Source organism: Suillus fuscotomentosus, assembly GCF_016647785.1.
Source record: "Suillus fuscotomentosus strain FC203 chromosome Unknown F5891scaffold_110, whole genome shotgun sequence".
Taxonomy (NCBI): Eukaryota; Fungi; Basidiomycota; class Agaricomycetes; order Boletales; family Suillaceae; genus Suillus; species Suillus fuscotomentosus.
In genome coordinates, this window is record NW_024539622.1 from 54394 (window position 1) to 72837 (window position 18444).

At 43.8% G+C, this 18444-nt stretch overlaps 3 protein-coding genes across 3 annotated transcripts; all 3 read left to right on the top strand.

The window, feature by feature from the left end:
• The first annotated feature begins 2853 nt into the window (after nucleotides 1-2853).
• On the top strand, nucleotides 2854-3495 carry F5891DRAFT_68433 (uncharacterized protein). Its single transcript, XM_041372781.1, has 3 exons — nucleotide 2854; nucleotides 2909-3293; nucleotides 3370-3495. The coding sequence occupies exon 2, from the start codon at nucleotides 2947-2949 to the stop codon at nucleotides 3211-3213; it is 267 nt and encodes an 88-aa protein (XP_041218602.1). The 5' UTR covers nucleotide 2854; nucleotides 2909-2946; the 3' UTR covers nucleotides 3214-3293; nucleotides 3370-3495.
• A 1291-nt stretch (nucleotides 3496-4786) lies between these two features.
• On the top strand, nucleotides 4787-6452 carry F5891DRAFT_1067940 (pheromone A receptor-domain-containing protein). Its single transcript, XM_041363175.1, is given in 9 exon segments — nucleotides 4787-4884; nucleotides 4902-5139; nucleotides 5193-5305; nucleotides 5357-5423; nucleotides 5475-5612; nucleotides 5661-6102; nucleotides 6153-6306; nucleotides 6321-6325; nucleotides 6400-6452. 6 exon segments carry the CDS (start codon nucleotides 4929-4931, stop codon nucleotides 6292-6294), a joined length of 1113 nt encoding a protein of 370 aa, XP_041218603.1. The 5' UTR covers nucleotides 4787-4884; nucleotides 4902-4928; the 3' UTR covers nucleotides 6295-6306; nucleotides 6321-6325; nucleotides 6400-6452.
• Nucleotides 6453-11589: 5137 nt separating this feature from the next.
• Nucleotides 11590-12665, top strand: F5891DRAFT_963587 (CK1/CK1/CK1-D protein kinase; the record flags this gene model as incomplete). The annotated part of the gene is made up of 3 exons (XM_041376018.1): nucleotides 11590-11659; nucleotides 11721-11995; nucleotides 12045-12665. 3 exons carry the CDS (start codon nucleotides 11590-11592, stop codon nucleotides 12663-12665), a joined length of 966 nt encoding a protein of 321 aa, XP_041218604.1.
• Between the last annotated feature and the right edge of the window lie 5779 nt (nucleotides 12666-18444).

The window sequence follows — 18444 nt, forward strand, 5'->3', positions numbered from 1 at the left end:
GACTCACCGTCCATCACATTTTATCCTGCGAAAAAAGCGTGACTGCCGCTGGATCCTGGGAGTGCCGATTGTAAGAATCATGGTTCTTGCTGATCCTGCTCCTTTCCACGTGAGTGTGTTCGCATGGGTGTGCGCTGATTCTACAGCCGCAAGGAATTATATTGCTGCATTTTCGATATACTCTGTGGTACAGTATAGTTCGAGAGAAAAACCCACAAGTGGGAAAAAGAAAAGTGGCCAAAATGAAACCGAAAGAACCGAAAGTTTGTGTCCACCAAATGAGACAGAAGTTTCTCGTCACGACTGCGCAACTTTTTTTGTTAATCTTTGAGGTGAAACCTTATGGCTTCAGAAGACTTCAGGCAACTGACGTAGTCAGCCCCAGTCGGCCCATTCGGGGTACGAGATTTTCACTCGCACCGCGTAATAGTTAAGCTGACCCTTGCCTTGCTTGGCCAGCCTTGAGCCGACGTGCTTCAACATCGAGATGATGTCTATGGAGGGAAGGTGAATCAATGATCAGACAATAGAGACCGTCAACTTACTTTACGATGGACGCGACAGATGACGTCGCCAGTTATATTATGACGCAATATCCTGTATAAGTCCATTTTGCATCTGTGTTAACTAAACAGTGTTCATCGTCACTGCAGTGACTGGACTCGTCACCACTACAATAACCCTCATCTGTGAATATCAGCTGATCTGGATCGAAGAACTCAGATATATCCAGAATCCTGTCGAATGAGTCCATAGTAGACGAGCAGGTAGTGAGAGCAAGGTAGGAGAACTCGGAGGTATGTGTAAAGTGGAAGGCAGTGAATGCGAGTTGAAGGGTGTCAAGTGCTAAAGGAAGGGTGATGAGTGCGAGTGGGACTGAGTATCGGATTCGCAATGGAGGTGTATAGGCGTAGCAATTGAGTGTCGCAACGCTCCGAGTCAAAGAGCGTACAAAGTTAGGTATGTTCTTAACGTAATGTATGGTATGGTGGGTGGCACATGGAAAATAGGACCGGTTTAAATAGAGCGTCGGTTCAGTTTGTGGATCACTCCGATAGCCGGACATTAGAGACAATGGATCACATTGTTGGCTTAAAGGGTCAACCAAAATTGTGCTCAATGTAAGTAACAGTTTAAAACACCGCTCGGATTTGGACACACAGTTACATTTGAGGCTGAATGCAGCGTCTCAAATCACAGCAGACGAATAAATATTATCCATCGACAAACGGAAGATGCAACTAAGCGAAGTATCGTTTTTCCTGCCAACTAACCAGATGATTGACATCATCTGTTCAACAGTCTCTGGAGGAGATGGACTTATCATTTGATCCGATTGTCTGCTGCTTGGGCGGTGGTGCAGCAAGCGCAGGTACTTAGCATAGGATAGCACTTCATCATTGCATAACACATTACTCCACAACTCTCCGGACATGAATATGTTGAGATTGCTCCTCTCTCACTGAGCGCCTTGAATTCGATTGTATCTAATGGAAGCAGTGTGGTCCGTCCGCTTGCGTGCAATCCCATTTATATACTGTCGCTCATGGGCGACACCTACCATTCTTTTCAAGGAAAATGTTAATGATGAACACGGAATAGAAATCCAGAAAATTTGCAAGAGAACCACAAGGTTGAATGTTGAGGGGTGCCTATGAGGGACGATGTAGCACCAATGTGAACATATAGGACTGTACCGATAGTCCAGAGGATCGCGAAGGGGCAATGGAAAATGTAGCAGGCATAGCATTAGTACGTTTCATAATACTGCTCATACAAAGTCCCATGAAAACCATAGTCCAAGACTCCAAGGTGTATTGATAGTTCGGAGAGCTGGCGGTTGCGTTAGTCGTGCTGCGTAGTAATCTATGGAATTGGACTGATACACTTGAGTGAGCGCCAATGCAGACCCTGCGATGGCGCTGCTGATTCGAAGGTCATCAGCCGCAAGGGCACCTCGAGATTGAACTCACTGATATTGCACCACACCAAGATTGCAATGTTCACATTGTTAGCCAAACACAGTAACATCGATATCGTGCACAACATTCAGGACAACTATCAAAAAGTAAGGCCATGACAAGGAGAGTTGCGATATTTTGGGTTCGTCAATGCCATAGCAGCTCGAGGGAGCAGCAGCAGCGACATAACTGCGAGGAACGCAACTGGCGAAACTCGTGTGAGTAAAAAGTGTGATGACAATATCCCACCGAAGGAGACACTAAGAACGTCTATAAGCTCATCATATTAAAGGGCGGACAAGCAAGAGTACAACTTGAATGGATCGCAAATTGATGACCGAATATGGTAATTTTCTTACCCAGCCGCTGAGCTGACCACAAGTGACCACAGTACGCTCATTGTTTGTTACTCCGCGACATCTTCTACTCCACAATGGATGCCGGTCAATGCAGAATAAATATCATTGTTCCCCAACATGGTATAAAGGAAGACAAAGCTTGGTCACCATGACTGCCAATTTTCCGCCCTTTGTAATAACCTTGCGCCTAGCACCCAGGCTAGTAACCTCTGTCGCGCCACGAGTCAGCGCCACCTCACCTCCATTAATATCGACGTTGGTCTTGCAAGCCTTCTCGCGCCACCCATTTATGCGCTCACAAACAATTCCGCCATCGGGTCTACCGTCAAACCCGGTGACAGACTCATTCGACGTTCTCGACTCGGAGTCCTTATTCTTTCCTGAATCTATCACCTCCCATCCCGCTGAATCACTTCCTTTGGAATTTGAACGCGCCTACGAAATCGGCAACTCTGGCTTCTATTGTACCATTGCATGAAGCATGTGTCGCAGGTATCGGTGCCTGTTACCGTTTCGAAAACGATCTGTGATATAGTACGCTCGCCTTCATTTTCGCTCGTTCGTCAGGCTGATAGAATCGACGTATAGCTTATGACTCTAAGTCATGCTTCGTTCGCAAGAGACGAATGGGATCTATCTATTTACTTCTCGAGGCTTTGCTTTATTGGCTTCGTTTGTCCTTCGTTCACACTGCACAGACACTGCTCCGTGACCACTATTACCCCAATTTCGATCTTCTCTCGTGGCTGCCTTTTTCTGCACCCAACCTTCCCCAAATTCCCTCTTATCTTCGTCGACTTTTCACAAGTCCTGGCACTATTTTTTTCCGTCTTGCACGTATGTTGACACATACAGACGACTCGACTCATTTCGTAGTTATTTACACTCCTTAATCATCACGGTCACTTTACATCTACGTACGCGACACCGTCTGGCAAATAGATGTGGGGTGAGATTCCAATTCACCCTCTAAGTTATGTCATGTACTAGACTCGTGACGAGTCCTTGCTACGAGGCAAGCGGGCCGCATAGTGAGAACTAGTCACGAGTCTAGTCATGTACACCTGCTGGGTATTTGTCTAGACATGCTGCGTTGCGCGTATATATACATTCAATATGACGATCATATGCTGTCATTAACTATGCAATAATACCAATGCAATTCTGACAGTCAATTCTGTGCACATACATAGCGACTCGCCCTGAACGGTTGTGAGCATCTAATCGTAGGTACCTGAGCTCGACTTTACTGAGAAGTGGAAGATATACATTGACTCAAGAACGACGAGGCCCAGGACGCAACATGAGCCAAATTACAACAATGCAAAAGGCAGAGACAGCGTAAGGAAGAACCCAGTAACAGTTATAACCACAGCAGAACATGAGTCAAATGACATAGAGAAGTGGTCACAAGGTAAGTAAGAACAACGGCAGCTAGAATTACAATTAGCAGGTAGTAAGCAAGGATTCAAGAAAGACGAATGAATAAGTACTACTAGGAAAGTAGTTGGGGTACACGAACGAAAATATGCAATGCTGCACAAGCAGCGAGTCCACCAAGCAGTATAATCACAGAATTAAGCACTATGCTATAGGTAGAAACACCACAGGTACACGCATGATGAAGAAACCAGCGAAGGCAACGAGCATCGAAGAAGGGGTGTAGGCAAATTAAGTACTGTGCTAATGTCGCAGGTAAACACGAAAACGAAGAGAACGAGCTTCGAAGGAGGGGTATAGTCACATAATTAAGCACTGTGCTATAGATGAGTATATAGCAGTCAAATGTGAGTCAAAGGAGCGTCGGAGGAGGGATATAGCACTGTGCTATAGATGGCTTGAAGTATGTCGCAGTTAAACGTCCGACAGCGCGAAAATCTGAGTCCTGCCGGGGCCAGTAAAATAAATGATGCGAGGGTTAGCCTCTAGTCCTAATAACCGCTAAACCAGCGCATACGATATATAGTACCTTGTTCATAAAAACTGGTTAAGGAGACGTCCATCGAAAAAGAGATGTTGAACGGACATACCTCGCGCTGACCCTCAGAGTGACCGCTGACCGCAAGCCGCAAACGTTATAAAATGACACACAAGTTGGAATAGTAATTGGTGAGGTTGTCTTGATCAACCAGTAGTGAGTCGGAAGGTTCGATATACTGCATTTCGAGTTGTGATGGGTCACCCCAATTGGGTTTTGGTTCTGTATGTGATGACCCAACAAAGGGCGATGGTTCTGTATCGAGCAAAATGATGAAGTGATCCATATGGCACGGCTTTGGTGTAGCGAGCCTCGAGACTTGTGGGCTAAAATATTGGTACAAAGGAATCTCCCGCCCCACGTTACATAGCGACTCATCATCATGACCATTGTTCGATAATTACAGGTGTATTTTTGTGGTATTGTCTCCGGTGAATCGTCCAAATTTGGGACTTACCACATTTGTCTCCGACACGTAGCCACAAATTACAATGGACTGTCCACAGCAAGGAACACAATGCATTGCGCACCACATCCCATTGTTGAACACAAAATGTCTTTTTATAAGGCTATCGTTTACGGTCTCCATCCTTTGACACGATTCGTCTCTACTCTTTCTCTACCATCATTATGACTGGGTTGGACTATCCTCTTTACCCCATCTTTGCTTTCCTTGGCTTCGTAGTCGCACTTATACCTCTTCCATGGCATCTACAAGCATGGAATTCGGGAACATGTTATTACATGATTTGGGCGGCACTCTCTTGCCTCAACCAGTTCATCAACTCCATCGTTTGGCATAACAATGCCATCAACTGGGCACCCATCTGGTGTGACATTTGTAAGTGATGTTATGCTGTTCTTCCGCTGCTTGTTTCCTGAAACTCTGTGAAGCCATTCGAATAATGCTCGGTGCCTCAGTGGGCATTCCTGCCGCATCATTATGCATTAATCGCAGGCTATACAACATTGCGAAAACCCATGCGGTCGCACTCACGGATGAAGGGGTACGATTCCACATTAAGGGAGCCTCAGTTCCTTCGTTAATCTTGTTTTAGAAACGGCGAGCCGTCCTTATCGACACCCTAATTTGCGTACTTTTTCCTATGGCAGTCGTTGCGCTTCGTGAGTGCACTGCTTTCATCCACAGCACGCACCCCACTGATCCTTTTACAGAATATGTCGTACAAGGCCATCGCTTTGATATTTACGAAGACATCGGCTGCTACCCTTTTATTTACAATACGCTACCAGCGTTTTTCTTGTGGGATAGCTGGCCTATAATTATTGGCCTTGTATCTTCGGTCTATTGTGGTACGCCTCTTCTTGGTGGTTTTCTGTCCGTGTTCTCACCGCCCGCAGGTCTTTCATTGAAGGCCTTTTACCTCCGTCGTGCACAATTCACCCATTTTATGAAATCCAACAAGTCTCTCAGTGCTAGTCGCTACTTCCGTCTCATGGCACTCGCAACGACGGAAATAGTATGCACCATCCCCCTCGCGTCTTTTATGATATGGATCAACTCGGCAGCAGAGCCTGTAGAGCCCTGGATCAGCTGGGAAAATGTTCACTACGACTTTTCGCGTGTCATGCAATACCCATCTGCTCTATGGACAACGAACTACCTCCTGGTTGTTGCCATCCAGCTCACGCGGTGGATTGTAGTCGTCTGTGCCTTCATATTTTTCGCTTTCTTTGGGTTTGCCGCAGAAGCGCGGAAGAACTACAGCATAGCTTTCTGGTGGGTAGCAAGGATATTCGGAATCTACCCACCAAAGCCGCAACAGCATATCAACTTAACCAGGTAAGTAGCTTATCTTAAGCAAAATACACCTTCCTAATAAGCGTTTACAGGTTGAACTGTGCTCCTCGTGGGCCTGCGATACATCCATCAGCAGGCCTGTTGCCCGTTTATGTCGTCAAAGAACTCAAACCAACTAGTTCGTCCCCATTATATTGGGAACATTCGCAGAGCAAAAAGAATGCCATAGTCTGAGAAGCAACACCTGGGAGTGCCTTTTTCTCGTCTGCTACGCCGACGTTGATCTCATGGAGCTCGGATACGTCGTATGATATGGGTGGGAGAATGGCTCATGATACAAGCTGATGCCATTTATTAATTATGCCTTGTACTTCTATTTTTCGACTTATGACTACGTCGAATAGCACAATTATGTAATCTATGTAATCTATGATGTACTTCCTCAAGTAGATCGGGTCTCCCGCCAATTAAGTATTTTGACGCAGCTGTGCTTATCAAGTACATCCGTAAATGAATGAGACGTATTACATGTTTCTCGTATCGGTTTTGTCGGAATAGCCAGAGTTCGAACGGCTGAGATAAGTCAACGCGGAATGGTAGTCTGAGGCTTGGCTTCGGCGGCTGTGTTTCAGCGGAGTTGCAATATCGTGCTCATCACCGTCGCGCCGCCCGTTGCTCCTCGAGTTCTACTCCTCCCGTCTTCCCGTCTGCTTCTGTACCCACCTCCTACCATTATATGCATATTCCTTGTGCTGTTTTTTTTGTACCAGTATTTCAATGGACAGTACCCTCCTACTTTCCAACACCTCCCTAATTTCTCCTACCTGCAGTCACATGCTCTTGTACCGTCTTACATGAGCCCTCCCATACTTTGTGACTGCCGCCCTCCTTGTGCATGATCTGCACTCTTGCATACCCGTGTCTTAAACATTTTGTACCCCGACGCCTCCCGCCCACTCATGGAAGCTCCCCGGTACTTCTGCACCTGTCTCTATCTTGGCATTCATGCTTCAATCATTCCATGCATGCAGCAGCCCAAATTCGATGTATTTGTAGATTTCTCCATACCAAATATGACATCAAGCAGACAAAATTCATTGATATGATAAGACCGTACTACACCGCCCACCGCGATGAGCGCGCACCCATTTCAAGTTCATATCTATCTCTGGATATTCCCCGCTGTTTCTCTCTTGGCTAACTTCCTGCGACCACCTACTTTACCCATCATCCGTGCATATCCCTAGCGCACCTTTCGAGCTCATCGCCGTCGCGAAGTGTGTACCCAGAGAACTTGCATAGTGCAGGTGTATATGCCAACCTATCTCTAGGATAGACACGTACTTTATTGACGTGCACTCGTGTCAAGTGCTGATGCGCTATATTACCCAGGTGTGATATTGCCTCATAGCCTGAGGACCGCAGGATGGACGGTGTGTGTGTTTTTGTGCACCTGAGTATCATATACTTATCAAGGCTACTAGATTATTTTGATACGTAGACTTTCCATCACGGCCATCGCCTGGAAAGACGTAGCGCCTGTCTCACCTCACGAGGATATTATGTGCTTCTCTGGTGTGTTATCGTCTTCCGATGTGTGACACGGTGCGAACCCGTTGATTTTGTAGATTCATATGGTTGTGGTTACTTGGATGCTCCTCAAGTAACTTATGATACCACCCTTTACATCACCCAACTCGCGCTCTTTGTGCAACACGTTAAATGGGAAAATACCTTCGTTGTCGGATTGTCTATGGCAAATTTGTCTTCAGTCATTAAACGCCCGTTTCACTCAGTCGCCGACCCTCTTTACATCGAAGAGGTCAAACTCTCGCACCCTGATGTTCATGTTCCATCTCCACGCAGTATCACGCTCATATACTGCGAGACAGGTAAAACAAAGATTTACTTTTTAGTGAGATTTATTGCAAAGATTGCATATGTAATGACTATAAACACCCGAAGCCTGTCGCCAAAGCTCCAGACTGACCCTATATTTTGGCTCCAGATCTAAGTAGATTAACCCTGGAGTAGTCACTTCCTGGATTCATCACCATTGGAATTTCCCTGCAGATGTGGGAATGTTCGAAAGCTTCCCACAACAACCCAAACTTGTGACTGCGTTATGACCGTCATCCTGTGTTAGATACGTCCAAACTCATTTACCATTCCTGCGTTCTGAATCTCTGATCGATTGAAACGGGCTTCATGTGGATATAATAGACGAGCGGGAGCTTCAGGGCACGCTAGACAAAGGTACGAGTCTCAGTATTCGTTTCGAATCTCTATTAACAATTGTTTGTACCTAGACAAAGGTACGACTACATGTACGTCAGCACTTGCGCTCAAACGTTACAGTGGGACTTTTACTTACGTCTCAGTATTCGTTTCGAATCTGAGACGTCTCGACGAAGGCAGCGTCCTCTTATACGGTGAGTCTGCCAGCAACTGTTTTGATGAAAAATATATACTTAAAGAACGAAAATATTGCCGACGTTGACACGTCGTTCGTGTTCTCCGTTTGGAGACGCTCGCACTCAATGTGCATTATTCATCGGCCGTATCGTCCTTCTCCCTTTCGGCTCTCCCTCTCTCGGCCTTACTTCCTTCGGACACATCGGCTCTCAACACTTCATGGTCCAAGAAGTAGCCTTACTCTCCTACCTCTCCAGTCTGTGACAAAGTCTTCCGGATTGACCTCATGTTTTTTGCTAAGATATCAACGTTTCAACAAGTGAGTCAGTGAAGCTTCGTCTTCACTTGGTCTTGAACCTGACAGACTTCTAGAACATCTTTTGAATTCTTCCGATCCTCTGGAGAGTTTCGATAGACGAGGCCTATGTCGAGTCACGAAATGTCAGTGGTATTGGTTTCAATTCCCTATCCAGAACGTCTGACTTGGAACTAGGTTTTACCCTGCCAAATTCCTGCCACCCATGAAGTGGTGGCTTTTGAAAATTCTTTGTATGTATGGCGAATGACGCCTCATTGTGGTTTATCTCGCTTTGTCGGTTTGTTTGTTTTTCTTCCCTTTGTCGGTCGTTTTTGTATAGATCACCCTCGGGTGGCGTCAGTACCGCACGCTTCTCTGTTTCTGATCCCATCATCCCGTCAGTAACTAATGTTATGGCTCACGCTATGTTATGAAGGACCACTAACAACTTGGCTATCGGATATCACCTGGTAAGTTCACTGCACCTTTCCAATTCCATAGGCTTCTTGTCCATGACACTGTAGTGCTCTTTGTTGCACTAAGCTCGTGGCATAGCTCTTTTTATTTTTCGAATTATGTTTTTCGACTCCGTCGAACAGCACAATTAATGTAATCTATGATGTACTTCCTCAAGTGTGTAGATTGGGTCTCCCGCCAGCCAAGTATTTTGATGCAGTGCTTATCAAGTACATCTGTAAATAATTGAGATGTATTTGTTTCTTTCTCCATACCAAGTATGACCACAAGCAGACAAAATTCATTAATATGATAAGACTGTACTACACCACCCACTGCAATCATCAGGCATTTGACTTGAGTTTGACAAAGATTTAGCTAGTTTTATTTAATGTATAAAATTGAAAATATATACCAAAGTTATAGATCATATGATAAAGGAATAGATAGGCAGGTTACACTGGTGAGATCTACAAAGGCTATGATATTGACAGGCCTATGGTACAAAGTTGTGAAGAACTAGCACACTGGTGTGTTGTTAGCATGCATATCTACTATTACATAGCCAACTTCCACTCATAGGATATGTAATCACCAACAGTGTGCCTGTGAATGATGTTGACATATGATACCCTATCAAGGTGCTGGTCTTCAACCAGGTATGTCCATCAGCAAAATCTCCAAGTCCCTTTTTGCACTTACATGACTGATTTGTATTACTGATCTCGCTGAGTAGAAAAAGAAAAGCTCTGATGTCACTTATTTTACTGGTACCCACTTTTTGCAGATGTGATTCAAACAAATGTTGCTAATAAGATGTAAAAGTAAATTAAGTGCAATAAGAGATTTTTGTAACCTAATTGACAAGTATGAATACAGGACCTAGGTTAGAATAACTACTGGGTAGTTGGACAAATGACCAGTCACAATGTGAATCCCATCTGGCAAGAATGAGAATAGGCACTTCTCCCAGGCATCAACATTGGAAATATTCTAAGTCCAAGTTGCAACATTTGTATGTATATGTTTGTTCAGGTGACGGTGCGCTCACTGGCACAAAAGTTCAACTTGTCGACCATGTTCTCCGCCTCCATGAAGCATGTTTCTTTATTTGAATTTTCAGGTGTGCAATGATTTTTTATTCTAATCTTGTTATATTTAAACAAAACTATTCTAGGATGATCTCTTGCTTGCTTATTGAGGTGTGCAATGATTTTTTCATTCTAATCTTGTTCTTTAGATTCATTCTCTCACTCGCTGCTCTCACTGCTCTCCCTCGCTCATTGCTCTCACTTGCTCTCACTTGTCACTACTCTTACTTGCTGCTTTTGCCTACCGCTCTCACTCTTGCTTGTTCACGACGTGACAATGACATTGCGATGGAAAGGCTGGATGCAGGAATGAAGGTGTGAGCAACTGTGTGAGCAGCATCCACACCACGCTATAGTATAATTTCAGATGCAGTCTCAGGACCTGCACCTCTCCAAGTGAATACAGATGCACATATTATCATTCACCATGAGCAGGAGGGAGATGGGATGGCAGTGGGCATGGAGGACAGTATCATATTATTGGAGCCAAATGATGATTTTGCTATGGGTGCACCTCCTGGTGCACCTGTGTCATTGCCATGAGTTTTTTTAAATTTGAAACCATGTTTCTTTTCTGATTGTTTCCAGCTTGAACGTGCCCTCAATTTTGTGCATGGACGAGTGCACCCTCATTTGTAAAGTTTCTCTCTCTCCACTTAGCATTATCATTGCTGACTTCTTTTTTTAAAATAGAATACTGCCCTAGTACTATGGGCTTTGACACAATGTTTCTTTTCTTTCCCACTGATGCCAATAACAGACTTGCACATATTTCCTACCTGTTTTCTACCAGTACTATCACTAATACATTGCCGCCTTATATTTCCTTACTTTTTTGCTGTTTGTTTGCAATGTGTACTTTTTCTTCTGACTACCAGAGGGATAAGTAAGATTAAGATGAAAATCAGAGATTGACATGTCTGAATAAGTTGCCCGCTGATTTTTGCTTATTTGTGCTTATTAAGTCATTTAAGTACAAAAAGGGAATCAGCAATTTTGCTGATGTCTTTAGTTCTGTCACAGCTCGGCTTGGCCTGGCTTGGACTCGTCTTTTACCAGCTACACTTACCATTTGGTTAAACTTGTCAGTCAAACCACATTGTGCAGTTTGGTTCGACTTATGAGCTGCATGAACTGGCTACGAGCCATTAATTAAGAAATGTTGACTCAAGCCGGCTCAAGTTGACTGCAGTTGGCTCTAGTCATGTGGAAGCCACTCGCCATGCTGAATTCTTGCTGAAAGTCTGCAACATTTAGCTGTCACATAGCATGAGTAAGGCTCCATTACACATTGATGGTAGATTTGGGCTGGAAAATATTTTGGGATCAGGTTCATATGGTGCATTTGTATGATGTCGACAGTTGATTGATTGATATTCAGGGTTTCAAATATACACTAGCTATTGTGTACTGCACACAAAACTTCCTTAATGATGATATCATTGCCATCAAACTTGAACCAGTCACCAATAATCCACCTTCTCTCAAGCACAAACACTGCACTCTCAAGCAACTTGAAGGTGGAGTTGGGATCCCCCACGTCCTTTGGTTTGGTAGGGAGTTAACACATTATGCCTTGGCTCTTGACCTCCTCGGTCGCCCGCTGCATGATCTTTTCCTCACATGCAACCAAAAATTCAGACTTCAAACTGTTGTAAACTTAGGGGACCAGCTGGTACTTTGGTTCAAATGTGTTGTGCTGTAGATACTAACCCATTTTCCAGCTGTCACATCTGGGGTACATTCACTCACATGGTTATGTTCATGGCAATGTCAAACCAGAAAACGCTATGATAGATATTTTGGAAAAAACTGTCTATATTATTGATTTTGGTATCACGAAGAGATACTGGAATTCCTCAACCGCATCCCACATCCCATTTCATCGAGGTCGACATCTCACAGGCACCCCTGCCTTCGCTTCAATCAACAATCACTTGGGATTAGAGCCAGGTCACCGTGGCAGTCTTGAGTCACTTGCCTATATACTGATATATTTCTTGCATGGCTCCCTACCATGGTTAAATAGTGACCATGAGAAGCTTTCTGGCTCCTTTATACTCGAGTGCAAAGTAGGTACCGCCATTGCAGATCTATGTGAGGGGATTACTCCTGCATTTGCAAATATCCTTGTCTACTCGCACACTCTCTCATTCTCAGAAGATCCTGATTATGACTATCTACATTATTTACTGCATGATCTTCGTACTGCAGGGCCTGCACCAGCTATGCATTCCCTGGATTTTGATTATCTGATCCCACCTTCTCAAAACCCTGAACTCTCTGAATCAGTGCCCACATGTCTGCTGAAAGCAACACCCCTTCATAGATCAACTCATGTGTAAGTAGTTTCATTTATCCTTACACACTGCATCCATGAACTCATCATTCACAAGTTCATGTCTATGCAATGATACCCCAACACCTGTAACTACTCCCACCTCACATTGGATCAAGAAATGTGCTATATAGCTTTTCTTTCTTTTTTCTTCTTTCAGTACTACATCTGTACAATGCGCATGTTTGAGATTGTTTGCCTAGTATTTACATGTGTATGTATTGCACATGGTCTGTGCATATATGTACTATGCAGTGCAATTCCTGCATATTAACTCCCACGCTGATCAGGGTACACTGTACACTGCAGTCTGTGATGATCACCTCAATTTTTCCTAAGCTTTCATTCCCAACCGATCTTTCCTGCTCAGCAAGATTTAACTATACATTATGTCAGTTTTCATACTTGCATCCTCCTCACAGAGATCCCCACCCACATTCAAGAACCAGTGTAAAGAGTTGATCCCTGGTGGGCTATACAAAGGTGTTACCTTAAGACTCAAAAGTGCGAGTGAGATGTTTGTCTCAAAGAGACTGCCTGTAGGATTATCTCTTGATATAAAATGCAAGGGATATCTTGTTAAGATTGAAGATGAGAGAAGGAAAGGATACCTCAAGTGTGTTCAGAGTTCTGATGACTTGTCTGAAGTGTCTGATGAGTTGTCTGAAGGGTCTGGTTAAGGTCTGACATCAAGAAATGAAGGTCCAAGGTTGCGCGAAGCTTCCAGTGAGCTTCCGGTGAAACAACAAAGGTTTCCGGTGGAGAATACGGTGATTTGTCAAAGTATAGAACTTGTGTAGATTAACTAGCAAAGTCTGTCGAAAGATTTAAGGAAATCAATAGGCAAAATGGCAGCGGTCAGGCCAAACAATCGTTCCAAATGAACAAAGATCGATTGCACAAAGTACTAAAATCCGAAAGTGACTCTACTAACTATGACTCATAGCAAGGGGAGTGAAGTGAGTTGTAAGGATTAGTGAACCAGATTATATCCTACTGCGTGAAAGTCTGGAATCTGCATAGGTGAAAACTGTAGTGAGATAAGACATCTGAAATGTAATAAGACTCAAGACGAGCAGCTACGACGATATACATGTAATAACACATGAGGTGCATATCTATACATATTAGCAAGGGATTTCAACATATGTGCCCCTAGAAATAATCAATAACAAATAACTAAGTGAAAAACGCACCAGCAAAGTCAAACAGACAAGGACAGGACATGGTACGGAGGATCAGAAAAGCTAAAAAGGTCTCGGAAGTGGACAGATGGCCTTTGGACGACTTGGACAAGTGTGTGAAACTTTTGGAAGGTCGGAAGAATGTTGAGGAATGTAATATGTGAATTTGACAGGATATGTGCCCAACACCGATCCGAGTGTTACACCAGTCACCATGATCTGGCCAATACAGTAGGGAGAAGTTGTGATATTATGGGGAGCTGCTAAATGAAATGTATGTGTATCAGTACTCCAGTCTTCAGTCTTAATCATTATGTATTGCTATTAACTATTGTGTTTAGACCCTGCGGTGCCAAGGTGATTCTGTACCATTGTGCACAGCGGTGTTTTTCTGGAGTTCCCAGGATGAAGATATATATGTTATGTATGGGTAAGTCTCTCGTTACATCTCCAGCACTAATACTACTAACATGAACCATTGTGGATGTCGTTGACAGAATGCTGAAATCCCCCAGGTTGAAGCTGCTCCTACACCTGCACCTGCACCTGTCTCTCCTGCTCTTATCGCTCCCACACCTATTGTTCTTGCTCCTACTCATGTTGCTCCCACTCCTGTGCCTAATGCTCCTGCTCCCACTGCAGCTGCTGTGATTACTACTGCACTTCACCACCCTATGAGACAACAACAACTGCCTCAGAGATATAGGCAGGATAATGCAGCTGCCCATCCAGATGATGACAAGTAGATTGACATCAACAATGTTGGCAGCAGTGAAGATGATGATGTCCCACCTCAAGCTGTAGCTGCCACGCACACACAGGGCCCAAGCCCACTACAGACAACAACTCAGATGACAACCAGTACTCAACACACTAACCCTTTTGCCACGAGAAAAAGAGGCCTCAAGACTACTTCCAATATCCAGTTCTTCTTTAGGAAGAACTCAGACACTGGTGAGCACATTTGTGTACCATGTGAGTGAGTAACATGTCTGAGAGTCTCTTCTACTCTTCTCACCCCTTTACCAGGGATTCAAATAAGATAGACTCGTCCTATTCCCTCACTATCTACAGTCTGTCCACAAGCAATACCCCTCTCCATCTACACATTCATAAAGTTCATATTGACCTTTACCTCAAGGAATTTGAGAAGCAGCAATGGCCAATCGGCATCCATCCTGTAAGTGACTGCCTTAATGAAGGCTGGACCTTCAGTGAGTTGCAGAAACAACTCCAAAATCCCACTTGCACGATTGAGACACTTGGCCCTCCCCCTAATTCCAGACGTGACAGTTCAAGGCCTGGTGTTGGGAAGTCAGCATCTTTGGATTATGACTTATAAGACTTCTTTATTGAGGAGATGCATTGAAAGATCATGAAGTTTATTGTAGCTGACAACCAAGTAAGTACTGTTCATTTTTTATGTGTTCTTGCTAACCATCATATCTAGGCAATCAGTGTCATTGAATGTCCAGAGTTTTGTCAACTGCTCTGCCTCTTGTGGCAAGACCTAGAGGATTCTGATATTCCCCATCATTCAAAGCTTCGGCAACTAATCATCAATGTGTGGGATGAACACTTTGCAGCCATCAAACTTGACCTCACTGTGAGTGTTTAACTATCTATTGTATAGAGTATTTTCATATCTTGTAGACCGCCCAAGGACAAATTTCATTCACATCTGATATTTGGTCCAATTCTAAGCTCTGTCCCTTCCTTGCTGTAACTGCACATTGGATTGCAAAAGAATGCAAAGCCACACTTGTTTTGAAGGCTGCTCTAATAGCCTTTCATCATATTCCTGGTAGCCATACAGGAAAGGCACTCACTTCAAAAATATTGGAGCTCATTGATCGCACTGAAGTGAAACATAATGTTAGTGTTTCATTGTACTCTGTCGTATGCTCTGACTTTGTCCAGATTGGACACTTCACCTTGGACAATGCCAGTAATAGCCAGACTGCAATGGACAAGCTCTCGCAGCTGTTACAAAATGATAGGATCGAATTTGACACTCTTGATCACTGAATCTCCATGTTTGCCACATATAGTGAACATATGTGTCCAACACATCCTCGACAAATATTCTAAAGTTGATTTCTTACATTTGGCTGACACTTTTGTAGCTGGCCCTTACACTTTCAAGAAAGTCGAGTACATCAAGGCTCTGCAAAGTGATGTTATCACTCGGGCCAGAGATGTTGTCCACATGATCCACTCATCAGGCCAGCATCATGACAGTTTTCAAGCTGCCATTACTTCTGGCAATGCAGAGGGATGGTTTGTAAACAACAATGGTGAGCATATGGCCCTGCTGATAGTCGAATTGCTATGTGATGAGCCCACTCATTGGGATTTGACATACATCATGTTCAATCGTTTGAGGATCCTATGGCAGGTAATGTCTCATGTCATTAGAATCTTCACACAGCTTAACTCTTGCCCAGGCCATTGACCATTGGATTGATCTCCCTGCTCAATGCTGCATAGCTCACTATAAATTGAGCCCTATGGGTTGGCAAGTCCTACAGGATCTCAAGCTTATTCTAGAAGTATGTTTTCATATGTCCAAAACTTCTAACATATTTACTATTCTACATTAGGCACCGCACCACGCCCAACAATGCATGTCCGGCAAAACCAGTCCTCTTCTGAGTAGCACTATTCCAGCCTTTGAAGGGTTGATTCAAAGATGGAAGCTTATGGAAGACCTTGTCCCACGTTGTGCACCTTTTGTCGCTATAGGTTTAACATGGGCAGCCAAGTACGATGACTGAGTGAGCCTCACAGGAGCATATGCTGTTGCAATGTGTGAGTCTTTTTGATGCTTGAATAAGAATAAATTCTCATTGTTGTGTATAGTTGTTGACCCCACAAGATGTCTGACATGGATAAATGAACATTAGTCAGTGCCACGAATTACACAGGTGAAAAACTATATTCTCCAACTGGTATGTCTGCCAGATAATAATAACAGCCAAACTTTGAATTGATATGTCCCACAGATGCGGAGCAAGAGAACAACAGATGTCTCCATGCAATCCAATGAATTGACTCGTCAGCCACACCCTGCAACTCTAGGCTCAATGATTTATGGACTTCCTGAGTTGGACTTACTGCCGTGTCACCAGGGTGGCTCTCAATCAGTCAAAGACGAGTTCAATGCTTATGGCACAGGTGTTCTTAGTCCCAGAAAGACAGATCTTCTATCTTTTTGGATGGTAAGAGTCTATTACAGGATTTGTTGATGATGAGGTACTGATGGTGGACTAGGTTTCGAAATCAATCTTTCCAACACTCTATAAAATTGCCATGGACTTTCTCCTGATCCAAGCCTCTGCCATTCCATGTGAGCACATATTTTCCTCCAGCAGTGATACATTCACCAAGAAACACAATCACATTAGTCCTTACTTGATGGAAGCCTTGCAAATGACCAAGTTCACGCTGAAAAAGAGTGACTCCACTTCATGAAGGGCTGGTCAGCATCCAAAAAGGATATGGAGTATGACTTGATGTGTGTTATGGGCTCAGCGAGCCATGAAGATCTCTTGGCATCTGGCTGTAGTGACATACTGATATCTGCCATCAGCACAACAACTTCTGGCAGTCGCAATTGTGAGGCCCTTCTCAGAGTCATTGCAGAGGACAAATGTGATGATGTTCCAGATGATATCGCAACAACGTCTATATGTGTCTCTTAATTTTTTTCTATACTGCTACCTTTACTATTTCTATGTTTTTGCTCATACTGCTGCTACTACTTTTGTCATCAATGACCTTGACTATTGATTGATTTTTCTTTTTGATGGGTGTCTCACCCTAACTAATATCTGAACTAGGCATCAGCACTGACTGCGACAATGGCTTTATGCCATGGTTATTGCCCACCATTCATGATATGTGAGTGCTTTGATCTTCCTTTAAGCTCAGCCCACTGATCAAAGTTCGCAGGGAGTGAGTGTATTGATCCTCATTTGAGCAACAACCATGCTGATCCAAGTTGTTGCCCACTGTTCACAGGGAGTGAGTGTGTCAATCCTCATTTGAGCAACAGCCATGCTGATCCAAGTCATTGCCCACCATTTGCAGCCTGTGAGTGTGTTGATCCTCTTTTGAGCTTAGGCCATGCTGATCTAAGTTGTTACCCACCATCTACAGGCTGTGAGTGTGTCAATTGTCCATCAAATCTAAGTCTTCTTATCTGTTGATAGGATGTGAGTTCATTGATTATTTGTATCCCTGACCAACACAATTGATTATCTATTGGTAGGAGGTCAGTACATTCATCCTCTACTGACCTTGAGCTACTGAGTGAAGATATTGTCGGTACATTGACAGCTTGTGAGTGTGGTCATCCTCTGTCCTCTCCTGCCTTCCTTACCAATACAATTGCTGATTTATTGTTAGGGTGTGGGTATATTATTTCTACCTCATTCTCACTGACTGATGTTGTGATGAACCTGCTGATTATTGACTATTTAGCTGCTGTCATTATCCTTGAACACTCTTTCTACATTTTCGACAAGCAGCACTATCTTCATTACCAGCAAAAGTCAGTTCCCTTTTTTATGTTGCTTTCAAACAGTATCTGATATCTGC

Excerpts from the sequence above, each read along its gene's own strand:
- F5891DRAFT_1067940 (XM_041363175.1), top strand. The coding sequence starts at position 4,929 with ATGACTGGGTTGGACTATCCTCTTTACCCCATCTTTGCTTTCCTTGGC. Across the intron at positions 5,424-5,474 it reads TATGGCAGTCGTTGCGCTTC|AATATGTCGTACAAGGCCAT; the intron begins GTGAGTGCACTG and ends ATCCTTTTACAG. Across the intron at positions 5,613-5,660 it reads TGTATCTTCGGTCTATTGTG|GTCTTTCATTGAAGGCCTTT; the intron begins GTACGCCTCTTC and ends CACCGCCCGCAG.
- F5891DRAFT_68433 (XM_041372781.1), top strand. The coding sequence starts at position 2,947 with ATGGGATCTATCTATTTACTTCTCGAGGCTTTGCTTTATTGGCTTCGT.